Raw genomic sequence first — 17,108 nt, forward strand, 5'->3', positions numbered from 1 at the left:
ATCCCGCTCACTACGGCGCGCCCTGCCTCACGCGCTTCTCCAAAATTTTGAATCCCACGAGATCCGGGATACGCCGTAACCAATCGCGCCGAAGATTTCGCATCAAAAGTAACACTCGACAGAGTGGCAGCACAAATTCACTCGACAACTTCTGAATCGATCAAGGCGACTGAAATGAAGCTGAAATTCCAACACGGACCTCCAGTCCAGCACAAGTGTTTGTGAAGCACGAGGGTCAAGGCAGGACTAACTTCGACCTTCTTTTCACTCGGACCTCAATCCATTCAGGGGCTAATGATGAGGGTATAGACCTAGAGTAGGGTCATAGGCCTAACCTATACGCCCTACCCAAGGTCACTACCCTAGAAGCAAAGGCACCCAAGAGATAACAGAGAATACCAACTGAAGCCGTCGAGTGCGATCCACTCAACCAGTTGTACCACTCGGGTACCCCTCCCTCCTAATATCACTCGACTATACAAGAAATCACTCGACCTACTGAAGACCAGGAGTCGTACATGACAGCAACAGCCAGGCGTTCACTCCGTAGTCTTCAAGGACAAATAGCACTTTATAGCTGGCGTTACCAGTAACGCCCTGTCTTTATGTACATTGAACCCCTGTAATGGAGGTGGGTTGGGGTCCTGGCGCACTCTATATATATAAGCCACCCCCCTCCTCTGGGACAAGGGTTCGCACCCCCTGTAACACACACATCATATTCCAGTCGACCGCCTCAAGGCACCAAGACGTAGGGCTTTTACCTCCTCCGAGAGGGGCCTGAACTCGTAAACACTTGTGTACAATCTCGTCGTAGCTAGGACCTTGCCTCCTCATTCGTAGCCCCTATACTTACTGTCAGACTTAGTACGACGACATTGTCACTAGGGTTTGCATGTGTTGCGAATAGCCACATTCACTCGTCGCCGACTATGTGATCGGACCTAGCAGCCCGCTGCATGGTGTTCCTCCTACACGCGCGGATATCGTTAGAGGCGGTGCACTTGCGCCGCTCCGGCGAACCTGTACGTGGGAACCGACGACCGGCTGTTCGAGGGAGATCGGACAAGGAGGAGATGATCCACGCGGAAGCGCTGCCCCAACTCTTCTTCTGCTGCACGACACTGTGCTTCTAGTGGTAACGATCTATGATCCATCTCCCGTAACATGTTCTTGGTTGTTCTGCGGGTAGGAAAATTTCAATTTGCAGTTGACGCACTCTACCATAGTTCCCAACTTGTTTTGCATGGGATAGGTGAGATCCGATTGAAAATACAACTTTCAACTCTAGTGATTATCAGACTTGAACACCTAATTCTCCCCTTTGAGGTGGTCGACGGCGCGGAGCCTAGCTAAGAGGAAGATGGTACATCCATAAGGAATGGTGGTGAGGGAAGAAGTGCATAATGACGACACATAAAGGATGAAGACAACATTAGTGCTTACTTTGATGATTCCATTAACAATGAAATGTTGAATGTCCAAGTTATCAAGGTTAATCTTGAAGATACCATTTTTTGGGCTCACACTACTAATTCAGATTGTACAAGAAAAAGTGCATACAAAACTTTTGTGTAGGAGATCTAAGATAGCTCTTTGTGAAGACAAGCTCTTACTTTGGGTTAAGAAAGCGCTATCCCCAATCAGGTTTGGAAAAACAAAACCATGCCCCCTAGGGTTAAAACTTTTGCTTGGAGGCTTATTAGGAGAGTTTTTGCAACAGGATTAAGAGCTTCTAGGTATTCTAATCATACCAGGAAATAGTGTTGTAGATCTAGTTAAATAGAATATGATATGCACCTTTTCTTTCAATGCAATTTCTCTAGATCAATCTGGTTTAAATTTGACCTCAAAACTGATATTCTAAACTCCAATTCGTATTTTTTGATATCATTGAAATGATCATGTCTTCTCAGCAATCTGTGTTAAAACTAGATATTGTTTTCACTTTTCTTTGGAACATACGGAGAGCCAGAAATGATGGCCATTTCAATAAAAGAAAATGGAGCCCTACGCAAGTTCTCCATAATACAAAGACAATATTTACCGAGGTTTAGTATAGCAGAAGAAGGAAAGGAATATATCTCATGAAGATAACAATTATTATTCTCTCCAAAATACAAATGTGCATATACAATCTAATCTACAAGTACTCTAGCATATGTGGACGCAAACTTTCGATGGTTGAGAATGAAGCCTCCTCGAAGCATATCTCAACAATACACTCACCAAGCACACCATATTCATTCAAGTGACAACAACGAATGTGCAATATGTTTTGCAGGTTGAAGCGATGGTCTTACTTGCTACCTCAGCAACCAAGGCATTGGGTTGGAGATTTTCTTCCTTCTATTCTGATTGCAAGACTTTGGTCGACGCTGCGGAAGCAAGGAATCTTCTTGTTAAATTATGACATTACTTCTTGTCTCAGCTCGTTCAAAGTGCTCCCGAGTCCTAGGTCCGAGAATCACTTTTGTTCATGCTCTACCTAAGAGAGCCTTCTCAAACAAATTACTTTGCTCGTGACTTCAAAATGGCCTTTGAAGCAATCTCCTTTCCCTTGGAGAAACTATTTTCGATACAATGTTTAGGTTGTTAATGAATAAAAGTTAGCCCTCTTTGACGACCGTGGTTTGTCAACAAAAAATCTTTTACAAATGCTAAATAGTTCAAATGTAAAAGTTGGTAAGGGTTTTTGTGAGTAAATATGTTTGAATGTGATGCTTAAACAATTATTTCAAAATGATATGTAGGAAAGAACAACCAATCTATTTTAAAGATTTTCCAGGTTGGTAAGCAAATCTACTGTATATCTGTAATGTGATTTTACAGATAAAAAAGAAGATACTGCATACACAAACCGATCAGCTATAAATGCATATTGATCTCCAAGAAAAAACAAAAGGCTATAAATGCATATTGTTGGAAATCAACCATTATATGCTGACATTAACTACTTAGAGCAAGTACAATAAGTTGATGTATGCAGATTATAAGAATTTAAATACTATGTTTTTCTGGGTTGAAAGAGAGAAGAAAAGATAGAAGCGGACTATAGATTTACATCCGACTGTAGCACGGGCTCCAATCAACTTTGTGAGTGTAAGATAAGCCAATGTTAATAAATTACTCCCTCCGTTCCTAAATATTTATCTTTCTTGAAATTTAAATGGACTACCACATACGGATGTATATAGACATATTTAGAGTGTAGATTCACTCATTTTGCTATGTATGTATTCACTTGTTGAAATCTCTAGAAAGACAAATATTTAGGAACTGAGGGAGTAGCACTTATAGCCAACTATTATACGTATTGGTTATTACATGGGCCGTGCTACGCGTCGGCTGGTGGATATTTTAAAAGGATCTGCCGGTCTACGAGCCGTGCGATCTGAATCTTCCGGTCAAGCGTCATTGTCATTTTTGCAACAGAAGTCAGGTTGCGAAAACTCTTTTGCAGCACATGTGTTGTTGCAGAAATATTTGTAACAAAGGTTGTGCTGCAAGAATATTTTTTGCAACAAAGGCCTTGTTGCCGAATATTGTTAAGATTTTTTTTGAAACATATCTCTTGTTGCAATTTTTCTGCAACATATGTCTTGTTGCAGAAAGTCCCGCCTTGCATTGTTTGCGGTCATGGCCTCGAGCAAAAGCTCGGTCTTGTTGGGGAAGGGAGGAGGGGTGTTGTGTATGCGATGCTGCTGGTGGTGGAGGCGTTGTAGCATTGGGCCGGAGTGGCATAGCTGGGCGACGACGGCCGGTGTGCGCGCTCGAGCGACCATGGCCACTGGTCGCGAGCGAGCACAGGGAGACGAGGAAAGGTGACGTCGTCGGCGTGCTTGCCGGCGGCGAGCCGCGGTGGCGGAGATCGGAGCAACACATGGAGGTGTCGGCTTGACCGGGAGCTCGGGATAGCATGAGAGGATTCAAATCCAAATCCCGCAACACATCACTTGTTGCGATGGGGGGGATCGCAACAATAGCTCAATTGCGAAAACTAGTCTAGGTAATTTGTTGCTCGGCGAAAACTAGTCTAGGTAATTCGTTGCTCCCGAGCCATCATATTATGCAGACGTTATTATCAATAGGGTAATTTGAATCATTTCCCTTATTACATTCGCTGGCGTGTTTGCATTCGTACTGTGTTAAAAAAAGTTATTACGTTAGCTATAACATGGCAACATGCCCATAACCTGCAGCTGGCTATATTATTAACCATGCTCTAACCATACAGGTGCAGTTAAGTGCAATGCTACATGTTAGCTAGACTAGCATGTGTCTTTGGAATGTAATATAAATAAATTGATTTGCTCTAAGTTTGGATTTTCATTTCATGTTTCTCTATTTAAGAATAATATTGACAACAATAATTAATAGTGGGATCTTCCAAGCATTGCATCAATGGTTCATACTTCCAAGCACTAGCTATGAGAATGTCAACAGCTATGAAAATGGTAATTGAAGTCCAGATATGACATGTACAATGAAAATCGAAACTGCAGTTAAAACCATGGCCGAAGCCTCATAACCTGGTGAACAAGACACTGGAACATCCCATATAATTATAATGTGTGGCTACTACATACAACAGCAGCCGCAGGCACATATTCAGCAACGCTTGATGTTCACGTTGCCAGCCTAAGAAGAAACAAAACTCTCAAAGCCGGAAGGTAACCAAGCAACCCAACTCACGGTTGACTGTCATATTTTCGGTGCAGTTTTATTACAAAAAAAAGCAACAATAACATCCATTCGGTGTGGCTTACAGCACCTGCCGTCACTTGAAAAGAAAAATCACAGATCGGTCGCCCTGAGGGCTATCATCAATCAGGGACCTAGAGGAAGTTTCTAATGTCCAACTTCCTGACGTCAGGCATCACCTCATCTTTAAACTCCTCCCTGGAGGCAAATTATGTCAGTGGATTGCTAACTTGTTAGAGAAGAAGAGAGATACAGACAGCATATATAAAATTCATGAAACTCTATGACGACTTGAGTGCTTTACTAGTCAGCTAACTGATAATCAGCCAACTTTATATTGAAACTTTGCCTCAAGAGATTTCTAGCATTCCAATTAAAAGCCTTGAAAGATTTGAGGTACCACTCAAGCAAATAGTGGTGTATGAGTTGAAGAGGCATACCTCTTTAGTTGACCCTCCATTGCTTCAACAACTTCCTTCTTGAGTTCCGTCAGCTCAGCTTTGGCAAGTTCCATTTCAAGATTCTCCTCAATCTTGGGAAGATCCTCCTTCCGAATGCCAAGCCTATTTCAAGTTCCAAAGACAAGAGAAGAAACATATAAAACACATGCTAGTCAAGATAAAACATGTCTATCATGCACTTGACAGGACCAAACAGCAGATGTTGCAACAGATCCAGATCCCCAACACTAAGGAACAAACAACAGTTGGCCATGGCATCATCTTAACTGTTTTGCAGTGTGAATAAAAAAACTGTAGCAAATCAACAGTGGGATGCATTCCTTTTCTCAGGAGAAATGTCAAAGAAGTGCTGCTAAAAGGTAATAGCAACCACAGATGACCCAGATTTGCAGGTCATCAGCATATGCATATACATGAATTATCAATGGCATCTCCTGATGAAAATCAACAATGGGATGAATTTCTTTTCTCAAGGGAAATATCAACCTCATTCAATGTAAGTGCTACTAAGGTAATAGCAACTGCAGATGATCCAGATTTTCCAGTCATCAGCAGATGTATCTCCATGAAATTATCGATGACTATCTTGCAATTGAAACTAAATGGATACTACCATGATAAGTAGAAGATGCACATATTTACATACTTTTTGTTTATCTTGTCAAACTCTGCCAAGAGGAGATTCATGTTCTTCTTGTCACTCCTCAGAAGAGGCTTCTTAATGTCCTTCTCAACTTTCTCGAGAGCTTCCATCATCATATCCTCAATACCCATATCATCTATAAGTCCACTCCTGTGAAATAAAAGAAACGTTCATTGAGTAAATATTTATGTCAAGCAGAAGGACTTCTGAGAGCATAGGGATAAACAGCCGATGCTAATTAGGTAATAGGCATACTTTTTCCTGAGTTGCTGAAGGGTATCCAAGTACGTCCTTGCATCAGGGATGCCCTTCGTGAAAGTCTCAATAGTATATTTAATTCTCTGAGAATCGTTAAGAAGATCTGCCCTGCATTTAGACAATGAGTAGTGGCGATCAGGTCATAGACAATATCTCAAAGGAGGTAAAATAAGATAAGACAGTTCAAACATAGAATGTGGGTGCTTGTTTGAGATGGCAGATTCACATGGAATCCATTGAGCAAATGTTTTATGATCAATCAGGTTAATTGCAGAAAACAAAGCTTTATAGTCAAAGATAGCATTAATATGTGCATGTAAAACTTCCTTAATTTCAGGGAAATACATCTTACACCCAGAAAAATTGAACCTTCACAAGCTTATCAATTCTATTCAATCAGCAAGTAATATAAATGTCAAGTGCTTGTTTCCATATTGATACTGAAATATTGCACAATAGGAATAAGGTTCAGTAAATCCAAGTTCTAGTTGCAGAACAAGGACCAGATTATAGAGGGGGCAATCCAGCAAATAATGTACCAAAACAACGGCCCTAGAGAACAATGTGCAACGGAGCACAAAAGTGAAGAAAAAACAATAGGAAGTAACAAGCTCAATGATAATGGAAACACACAATGCAAAAGCCTGTGGATTTTCGTACTTTTCTCTTACAGTCCTCATGACTTGGGCATAGTTAGCAACTGCTGTTGGGTCATCTGGGTCAATCGTGATCTTCTCCTTCTTAAGGACCCCAAGTGCGGTCTCAAACTTTTTCTTCACCTCAAAAAAGATGCCCTTCAATAGGTCTGTACAACATGGGAACAATGAAATTAGGACTATTACACAATAAGTTTAATAAATAAATCCTGCAACAACAGAAGCAGTGCTAGGAACATTGTTGCCATAAAACTAACAAAGAAAATGCAAAACTAACAAACTCGATGAAAATTCAAAATGAATGAATACGCTGCATGTTCAGGGAAAGAGATAATATTGATTGATCCATCCTTAAGGGCACAGCTAATCATGAGATAAATATTCAAGATATAGAAGTTAGCTCCCGACATTTAATTAGGTTAAAGTTCCATGTCCTGCATGCTTCATTTCAGTCTTGTCACAAAGTAATATTTAATGATGTAGCATCACTCAGCAGTCACCGATTAAAATATCAAAGCAAGCCAGGAAACAGTGCCGATCACAACAAGTTCAAATCTTGATGTGAATTCTTGCATCAAAACTAGATCAGTTATAATTTGAAAGTACTTTTTTCAGAACTAACACCATTACAGAACATGCACAGAATACCTATGCATACAATACCAAGATGTTCATTTCACACAAATGCAGCAAAAGATTAAAATGCATACCGTCTCCGCTGACAGGAGCTGCCTCCTTGGCAAATGAGCGGACTTGAGTGAGACCTCCATTGGCCAAAGCAGCTTGGACAGAATATAACTGAACGAACATTAAGCAACAAACTGATCAGCGTACAGAGAGTGTGAATTTGACAGAGATATCATAAACAAAATGTTCTGACATCAAATAGCTCCACTCTACAACTAAAGAGACTAACAGTCTTAAACACAACAGCGTCCAGATTAAACAAAACCAGTGCCAGTCTACACTGTTATGGTCTCAAGCTCAAAGATAAATCACCATGCACAGATGAGCCAAAAGACCTGCACATCTCGGACAAGACGAAACTAAAGTTTAACGAGAAAACCACCATCCACACACCAGCAGAGGACATGCACAGCTCAGGAAACAGGAGACTAAGAGGACGCAGCCATGGTTATTAGCATTTCTATTTCAGAGGATGCAACATGGCAGTCTAGATGACTTCCTTCGGTCGGTATGAAGACACATGACTACGGATAAGGGGGGGAGCCGAAATGGGGAATTGCATTGGCGCAGAAAGATCTAGAGCTGTTCCCTGGCCGGCCCGTCTCCAATCCCCTCTGCCCCGCAACCTGCGACGGTTCCCCTCCTAACCGAGAGGATCCCACGGCAACGAATCAATCGATCCGACCAAATCGAAGAGCATCGTACTCGGAGACCCCAATCACTCCCAACACCCCGATAGACGAGCGACTAAAAATCTCACCGGCGCGACCGAGATCCCGGGCAGACCGAATCAGACGGGCGGCGACGCACGCACGCCGGATCAGATCTACCGAAAAGCTACTAGGGTTACAGGCGGGGAGGGAGGGATGGAGGGTGCCGGGCGCGCGGACGGACCTGGCGGGAGCGGGATACGAGGCGAGCGGCGAGCGCCATGGCTGGTGCGGGGGCGGCGGAGCTAGGGCAGCAGAGGCCTCTCCGCTCCTTCTTCTTCTCCGATTCGATCTCTCGGCCGCGAGAGCGAGATGGGGATGGGAGGTGGAGGAGAAATGGGGGCGGCGCCTTGGGTGCGCTTTGTGTGGCCTCCAGGACCTCGCCCCGCCGTCCGATCGCGCACGAACCCGCGCGCTCGGATCTCAAAGCGCGGGCCGGGTGCGTGGGGTCCACCCGCCTTCTCCCCCGTGCGCAGTGGGCCGGGTCCGTCGTCCGTTCGTGGGCTTGGCACGACCACTGACTGCTCTCCTTCTTAGTTCGAAAAAAAAAACATTCTCTTTCCCGGGCCTTGCTCGAGGCGTGACATCTGGCATTTGACGTGAGCAAGGGCACATCCGTGGTATATGGGTCGGTGATCAAAGAAATTATAGATAGATCTTCAGAGTTTCGTTTTTGTAACGTAGTTCATGAATTTAGGAGTTTTAATTTTAAAGCTCACAACCTCGCAAAGCATGCACTTATTCTTCAGGTTGGCCGCCATGTTTGGTTAGGTCAACCGGGAAATATTTCTTTCGTCCATGTAAACATTATGACGGGATAATAAAGGCTTTGCGAGTTTGTCTCAAAAAAAATCTGGCATTTGACTGGATAGTTCTTTTCCTCAAAAATATTTACCGGATAGTTCTCACTACTTACTTTTCACTAACCCCTCAAAAAAATACTCACTTCTCACTAGCCTAAAGAAAACTTACTTCTCACTTAGAGCATCTCCAAAAGATACGTAACAGTTGGTGTCAAAAAATGCTTTAGGCTACACATAGCCAAGGTCTGTCCCACACTAGTGCCAGTTGGGCGTTATGTTCCGGCGATTCCAGAGGTGACTGGGGTTTCCCCCCTTCTCGTTCCCATTCCCGTTTCGATCTGCCGCCACAACGCCGCCTCCGCCTTCAGGTGCCTGGATCCCCACCCTGTGTCTCTTTCCTCTGGCTGACGCAGCTTCTCGAATCGGTCAGGCCTGAATCCTACCACCATCAAGCCTCCCGTCGGGGACTAGGGCTCGTGGGGTGAGAATGTAGGACACCATCCTCGGGTCCTTCAGATCTGGTCTGCGTGTGCTGGGCAGTGGGGCTGTCTCGGAGGAGTGTAGCCATGGAGAAAGTTGCAGGGATGCTGAGGAACTTGAAGTTGTCCGAGCAAGAAAGGAAGGGGGTCAAGCTGCAGGTGGCGGCGAGGGAAAAAGGGAAAGGAGATGCTCCGCAGGCAATAGGGAAGATCTTGTCTGAGAAACTGGCACACCCAAAGGCTGTTGTACAGGCATTGGGGAAAGCATGGTGTCCGATTAAAGGTATTGAGTGCAAGGATTTGGAAGACAATATATTTTTGTTCACCTTCAAGCAGGGGTCGGGAAAGAGAAAGGCCTTAGAGGATGGGCCGTGGATATTTGATATAGATTTGATTGTCATGGAGGACTACGCACCGAGCAGAAGGATAGATAGATATGAGTTCAAGGACGTTCCGATCTGGGTTAGGGTGTATCGTCTTCCACCAGGGATGATGAATGAGGAGTCAGGGGAGCAGATTGGAGAGATGATGGGTCAGTTTGTGGAGCTGGACAGGGGCGATGAGTCAGTTTGTGGAGCTGGACAGGGGCGCTGATGGGCAAGCAGTGGGAAAGTATCTTCGGATAAAAAGTCCGCATTCCTATAGCCAAGCCGCTCATGAGGGCTTTTACTCTGGATGAGGAAGAGGAGGAAGAGGGGGGGGGGATAAGCAAGCTGGTGCTTTGTGGAAAGAAGACGTTGGGGGAGGAGGAGAAATTGATACGTCTCCAACGTATCTATAATTTTTTATTGTTTCATGCTATTATATTATCTATTTTGGATGTTTTATATGCATTAATATGCTATTTTATATTATTTTTGGGACTAACCTATTAACCTAGAGCCCAGTGCCAATTCCTGTTTTTTCCATGTTTCTGAGTTCCGCAGAAAAGGAATACCAAACGGAGTCCAAATGGAATAAAAACTTCCGCGATGATTTTTCTTGGACGAGAAGAGAACCAGGAGACTTGGAGATGAAGTCGGAGGAGCCACGAGGCTGCCACAAGGATGGAGGGCGTGCCTAGGGGGTAGGGCGCGCCCACACCCTTGTGGGCCCCTCGTGCACCTCCTGGCCTAATTCTTTCGCCTATATATTCCCATATATCCCCAAACCACCAAAGGCATCCACAAAAATACTTTTCCACTACCACAACCTTCTGTACCCATGAGATACCATCTAGGGACCTTTTCCGGCACCCTGCCGGAGGGGGATCCGTTCACGGAGGGCTTCTACATCAACACCATTGCCCTTCCGATGAAGCGTGAGTAGTTTACCACAGACATACGGGTCCATAGCTAGTAGCTAGATGACTTATTCTCTCTCTTTGATTCTCAATACCATGTTCTCCTTGATGTTCTTGGAGATCTATTCGATGTAATACTTTTTTGCGCTGTATTTGCCGAGATCTGATGAATTATGGGTTTATGATCAGCTTATCTATGAATATAATTAGAATCTCCTCTGGATTCTTTTATGCATGATTTGATATCTTTGTAATTCTCTTCAAAATATTGGTTTGGTTTGGCCAACTAGATTGGTGTTTCTTGCAATGGGAGAAGTGCTTAGCTTTGGGTTCAATCTTGCGGTGTCCTTTCCAAGTGACAGTAGGGGCAGCAAGGCACGTATTGTATTGTTGCCATCGAGGATAAAAAGATGGGGTTTTCATCATATAGCTTGAGTTAATTCCTCTACATCATGTTATCTTACTTGATGCATTACTCCGTTCTTTATGGACTTAATACTCTAGATGCATGCTGGATAGCGGTCGATGTGTGGAGTAATAGTAGTAGATATAGAATCGTTTCGGTCTACTTGACACGGACGTGATGCCTATATTCATGATCATTGCCTTAGATATCGCCATAACTTTGCGCTTTTTTATTAATTGCTCGGCAGTAATTTGTTCACCCACCGTATTATTTGTTATCTCGAGAGAAGCCTCTAGTGAAACCTATGGCCCCCTGGTCTATTTTTCCATCATACAAGTTTCTATTTTCCATCATATAAGTTTTCGATCTACTATTTTGTAATCTTTTACTCTCCGATCTATAAACCAAAAATACCAAAAATATTTACTTTAAAGTTTATCTATCTCTATCAGATCTCACTTTTGCAAGTAACTGTGAAGGGATTGACAACCCCTTTATCGCGTTGGGTGCAAGTTGTTTGATTGTTTGTGCAGGTATTCGGTGATTTGTGCGTTGCCTCCTACTGGATTGATACCTTGGTTCTCAAACTAAGGGAAATATGTATCTCTACTTTGCTGCATCACCCTTTCCTCTTCAAGGGAAAATCCAACACAAGCTCAAGAAGTAGCAGAAATCATGGTGTCCGTTTGAGTATGAGTACCTGCCAGATTTTTGCTATACATGTGGAATCCTAGGACATGGAGAGAAAGAATGTTCTATGAAACTGAAGAAAGCCGAGGTACCACAATATGGCAGCTGGCTGAGGGTTGACATGGGGAAACGAAGAACTTATGAGGAGGACTGAGGGAGTCCTAGATTAGGGGGTGTCCAGATAGCCGAACTATCACCGTTGGCCGGACTCCTGGACTATGAAGATACAAGATTGAAGACTTCGTCCCGTGTCCGGATGGGACTTTCCTTGGCGTGGAAGGCAAGCTTGGTGATACGGATATGTAGATCTCCTACCATTGTAATCGACTCTGTGTAACCCTAACCCTCTCCGGTGTCTATATAAACCGGAGGGTTTTAGTCCGTAGGACGAACAACAATCATACCATAGGCTAGCTTCTAGGGTTTAGCCTCTTTGATCTCGTGGTAGATCTACTATTGTACTACACATATCATCAATATTAATCAAGCAGGAGTAGGGTTTTACCTCCATCGAGAGGGCCCAAACCTGGGTAAAAACATCGTGTCCCTTGTCTCCTGTTACCATCCGCCTAGACGCACAGTTCGGGACCCCCTACCCGAGATCCACCAGTTTTGACACCGACATTGGTGCTTTCATTGAGAGTTCCTCTGTGCGGTCGCCATCAGGAAGGATGCCTCATCCCGTCTTTAAAGACGGCACCGTTGCTAAAGGAGCTTTGGCCATCGGCCAAACTCTCCGGCTAGGTAGTTTTCTTATGACCGCCTGTTCGGCCGCCGCGCCGATGATGACTTCTCGGGTCATCAAAAGCAATCTTCACGTCAACTCGGAACTCGCCGAGCAGTTAGATCCGATGGAGCTCTCCTCCTTAAACGAGCTCTTGGATCGCATCACCGCCCTGGGAGTCGCTACAGACTATGACCAGATTGGGCCTAAAACCGATCTAAGAGAGATTAACTCTCCCCAGGCTACCCACCACGTTGCTGTGGTAGAGGAACAATATGGCGACCCTTCTTCTATCCTAAGGACTAGCTATGTCCGAATTCCTGACCCCTCCATGTCGGATTCCCGCGGAGGGGAGAACACCACTCAAGCCCTGAACTTAAAGTCAGGCAGCGGGCTAGATTCATCGGACAACTTCCAAGAACCCAAGCTTCCAAGTTCGGAAGCTTCTTGGCCCCTGAGTCTTAGATCGGACGGAGTTCGGAATTTAACTCCACCCACCCACCCAAACATAAGCGATCTATCCAAAATCCGGCAAGAGCCCGCTAAAACAGTACATCATTACTGGGCCAGATTCCTCCTGGTCATGAATAGGATAAAGGACTGCCGTGAAGAGGACGCAATTTCATTCTTCTGCATTAATTGCACAGACGAAGGAATCCTCAACGCCGTAAGTCATCGCGAAATTACACGCTTTGCTGACTTGGCGTCCATAGTACGAAAGTACTATGCGATGGAGAGCGCCTGGAAAACCGAAATCAAATTTTGGGATAATTCGGCCTTGAACACAACCCTAGTCCAAAGTAAAAGGGTGCATCATTACCAGGCACCTGGGTTAAATACCAAAAAGCAAAAATCCTCTAAAGAGCATGGAACCGTACTGGAGGGATGGCTCAATGGACCCTGCAAAATTCATAGTACAGAGGGCGCCACGCCAACTCATAGCCTTAGAGCATGTTGGATACTACGACAGGTGGCCAAAAGTGGCGAAGAGCTTCTAGCTCCAGAGCACCAGCCCAGCAATACCAGTACGTATTAACAGTCTTCGAAACTTTCACATCAAATAATATGCGGAAACAAACACTCCGCAGCCTCGCCGAAGTCCACCAGGTAGCAACAATAAATCCATGGAGTGACACGGCTATTACCTTTAACGCCAGTGACGAACCTAAATTCCGAATAGCCCGAGCACCAGCCGCATTGGTCCTCAGTCCAATAGTGGACGGCTTTCGCCTTACCAAGGTACTCATGGATGGCGGCAGCGGATTAAACCTCATTTACGAGGAAACCCTTCGAAAAATGGAAATAGACTGGAGCCGCATTGAGCGAAGCAGCGTAACCTTTAGAGGAATAATCCCCAGCCGGGAAGCATGCTGTACAGGAAAAATCGCACTGGATGTGGTGTTCGGCACGCCGGATAATTACAGGTTCGAGGAGGTCAGATTCCAAGTGGCCCCATTCAGCAGCGGATACCACGCTCTATTAGGGCGAGAGGCATTCACAATTTTTCAAGCTATACCCCATTACGGGTACATGAAGCTCAAAATACCCGGACCCAACGGAATCATCACTCTTGCTAGTGACCCAGACATAGCACTCCGCACCGAAAATAAAATAGCCGCACTTGCCTTTGAGGCACTATCCGAAGCCCTAGCAGCCGAGGAACTCACTGCGCTGCGCTCCACGGTGAACAGGGACGATGTGATACTCGATAGGAGATCCAAGTCCACCTCTTTTAAACCGGCGGACGAAATAGTCAAATTCCAAGTCCATCCAACGGACCCTACAAAAACGGCCTCCATCGAGGCACAATTAAACCCTGATGTAGACGCCACACTACGAGAATTCCTACGCGAAAATTGGGACATCTTTGTCTGGCACCCTTCAGACATGCCAGGAATCCCACGCCGGCTGGCCGAGCATAGCCTAAATATCCTAAAAGGATTCAAGCCAATCAAACAAGCTCTTCGGCGCTTCTCCGAACCTAAGAGACAGGCCATGGGAGAGGAGCTAGCCAAACTATTGGAGGCCGGATTCATTAGAGACATAAAACATCCAGACTGGCTAGCAAACCTGGTAATGGTACCAAAGAAGGACAAATCCTGGTGCCTATGTGTCGATTTCAAGGACCTTAACAAGGCTTGCCCAAAGGATCCCTTCCCCCTTTCCCGCATCGATCAAATTATCGATGCTACCGCAGGACACGATTCATTGTGCTTCCTCGACGCATACTCCGGCTACCACCAAATTAAAATGGCAGAGCCAGACCAAGCCGCAACTGCATTCATCACTCCATACGACCCATTCTGCTTCAACACAATGCCCTTCGGGCTCAAAAACGCCGACGCAACATATCAGCGCATGATTCAGACATGTCTGGCAAACCAGATCGGCAAAATAGTGGAGGCATACGTAGATGATGTGGTCATCAAATCCAAGCATGTCGAAACTCTAGTAGACGACTTGAGGCTCACATTCGACAATCTCCGAGCATATGATATTAAGCTCAACCCGGAAAAATGCGTTTTCGGCGTACCAGCCGAAAAGCTCTTGGGCTTCATCGTATCCGGTAGAGGAATTGAAGCAAACCCAGCCAAGATCCAAGCTCTGTCACAATTGGATATCCCAAAAGATCCCAAACAAATACAAAAATTGACTGGATGCGTGGCGGCTCTAAGCCGCTTTATCTCCCGCTTTAGAGAAAAGGCATTACCCCTTTATCGCCTCCTGCGGCGCACCGAACACTTCGAGTGGACGAATGCCGCCACGGCCGGACTCGAAGAAATCAAAGCCACATTGGCAACAAATACGGTCCTGGCCGCGCCCAACATGGGCGAACCAATGCTATTATACATCGCGGCAACCCATCAAGTTGTAAGCGCGGTGCTCGTTGTTAAACGCGAAACGGACGGACACAAGTTCCCTCTCCAAAAACTAGTTTACTACGTGTCCACTGTCCTAACTCCATGCAAGTCACGGTACCCGCATTATCAAAAGATAGCATACGCGGTGTTCATGGCATCCCGGAAGCTGCGACACTACTTCCAAGAGTGTTTGATAACAGTAGCCTCCGAAGTACCTCTTAATGACATTATAAACAACCGCGATGCAATGGGCCGGATTGCCAAATGGGCCATCGAGCTCCTCCCGTTCGACATAACTTACAAGCCACGACGAGCTATTAAGTCGCAGGTTTTGGCTGACTTCATCGCCGAATGGACTGAAGCCGAACTCCCTAAAGAGTACTGCGCATATTCCAACTGGATCATGCACTTCGACGGCTCCAAAATGTTGGCTGGCCTGGGGGCTGGCGTCGTTCTGACATCCCCAACTAGAGATACAGTCCAATACGTACTTCAGATAATGTACACGGACTCCAACAACGCAGCTGAATACGAGGCCCTTCTACATGGTCTCCGGATGGCAGTCTCCATGGGCATTCAACGCCTAGAGGTCCGCGGGGATTCAAACCTCGCGATATCCCAAATAAATGGAGACTTTGATGCCAAGGATCCGAAAATGGTAGCTTATCGCAACGCCGTCCTAAAAATGTCAGCTCGGTTTGAGGGGCTCGAATTTCACCATATAGCCCGGGAGAACAACCAGGCAGCAGACGTGTTGGCATGCATTGGCGCAAAGCGCAATGCCGTCCCTCCCAACATCTTCCTAGAGAGGCTTTTCAAGCCATCTGAATTATGGGAGGGAGAGTCCGGAAATAACATCCCGGACCCAACCACACTACCCCACACCGAACATTCTGACATAGTTGGTGGCTCTGCCAACGAAATAACACCGTCAGCCCACACAATAATGGCAGTCATTGCCCCGTGGACAGAACCATTCCTAGCCTACCTAACTAGACAGGAACTTCCCGAGGACCAAAACGAGGCCCCCTGCATAGTGCGGCGATCTAAAGCCTATAAGGTCCATGAGGGAGAGCTTTATAAGAAAAGCACAACCAGAGTCCTTCAAAGGTGTATCTCCGAAGAGGAAGGGCAGAATCTTCTGGCTGAAATTCATGCCGGACTCGGCGGGCACCATGCCGCAGCTCGGGCCCTTGTAGGCAAGGCCTTCCGTACATGATTTTATTGGCCGACGGCCCGGGCAGATGCTCAGGACTTGGTCCAACGATGCGTTGGATGCCAGCTCTTTGCTAATCAAAGCCACATGCCACCTACCGCCCTCAAAACTATACCCATCACCTGGCCGTTCGCGGTCTGGGGGCTTGATATGGTTGGACCCATTAAAGGAGGAACCCACAAGCAAAAATACCTATTGGTCATGGTGGATAAATTCACCAAATGGATAGAGGCAAAGCCTGTTAAGACGGCCGAATCCAGACCGGTGATAGACTTCATATCAGGGGTAGTACACCGTTACGGCGTCCCCCATAGCATCATCACTGATAATGGCACGAACTTCACGGCCGACGAGGTCAAACTCTGGTGCAAAAACATGGGCATCAAGCTCGACTACGCTTCAGTATATCACCCTCAAACTAATGGTCAAGTCGAGCGAGCAAATGGTCTAATCATGATCGGCATTAAACCCAGACTAGTGCAGTCCCTCAAGGAATCTAATACGCACTGGGTAGAGGAGCTCGACTCT

The 17,108-nt window shown here is 45.6% G+C and overlaps 1 protein-coding gene across 1 annotated transcript; it reads right to left on the reverse strand.

Moving 5' to 3' along the window:
* Window positions 1-4,533: 4,533 nt before the first annotated feature.
* LOC543158 (probable ATP synthase 24 kDa subunit, mitochondrial) lies at window positions 4,534-8,552 on the reverse strand. Its single transcript, XM_044555357.1, has 7 exons — window positions 8,304-8,552; window positions 7,433-7,520; window positions 6,727-6,871; window positions 6,064-6,174; window positions 5,812-5,958; window positions 5,145-5,267; window positions 4,534-4,902 (listed from the first exon to the last, which is right to left on the reverse strand). Exons 1-7 carry the CDS (start codon window positions 8,340-8,342, stop codon window positions 4,839-4,841), a joined length of 717 nt encoding a protein of 238 aa, XP_044411292.1. The 5' UTR covers window positions 8,343-8,552; the 3' UTR covers window positions 4,534-4,838.
* Between the last annotated feature and the right edge of the window lie 8,556 nt (window positions 8,553-17,108).

Source organism: Triticum aestivum, chromosome 6B (genome assembly GCF_018294505.1).
Source record: "Triticum aestivum cultivar Chinese Spring chromosome 6B, IWGSC CS RefSeq v2.1, whole genome shotgun sequence".
NCBI lineage: Eukaryota > Viridiplantae > Streptophyta > Magnoliopsida > Poales > Poaceae > Triticum > Triticum aestivum.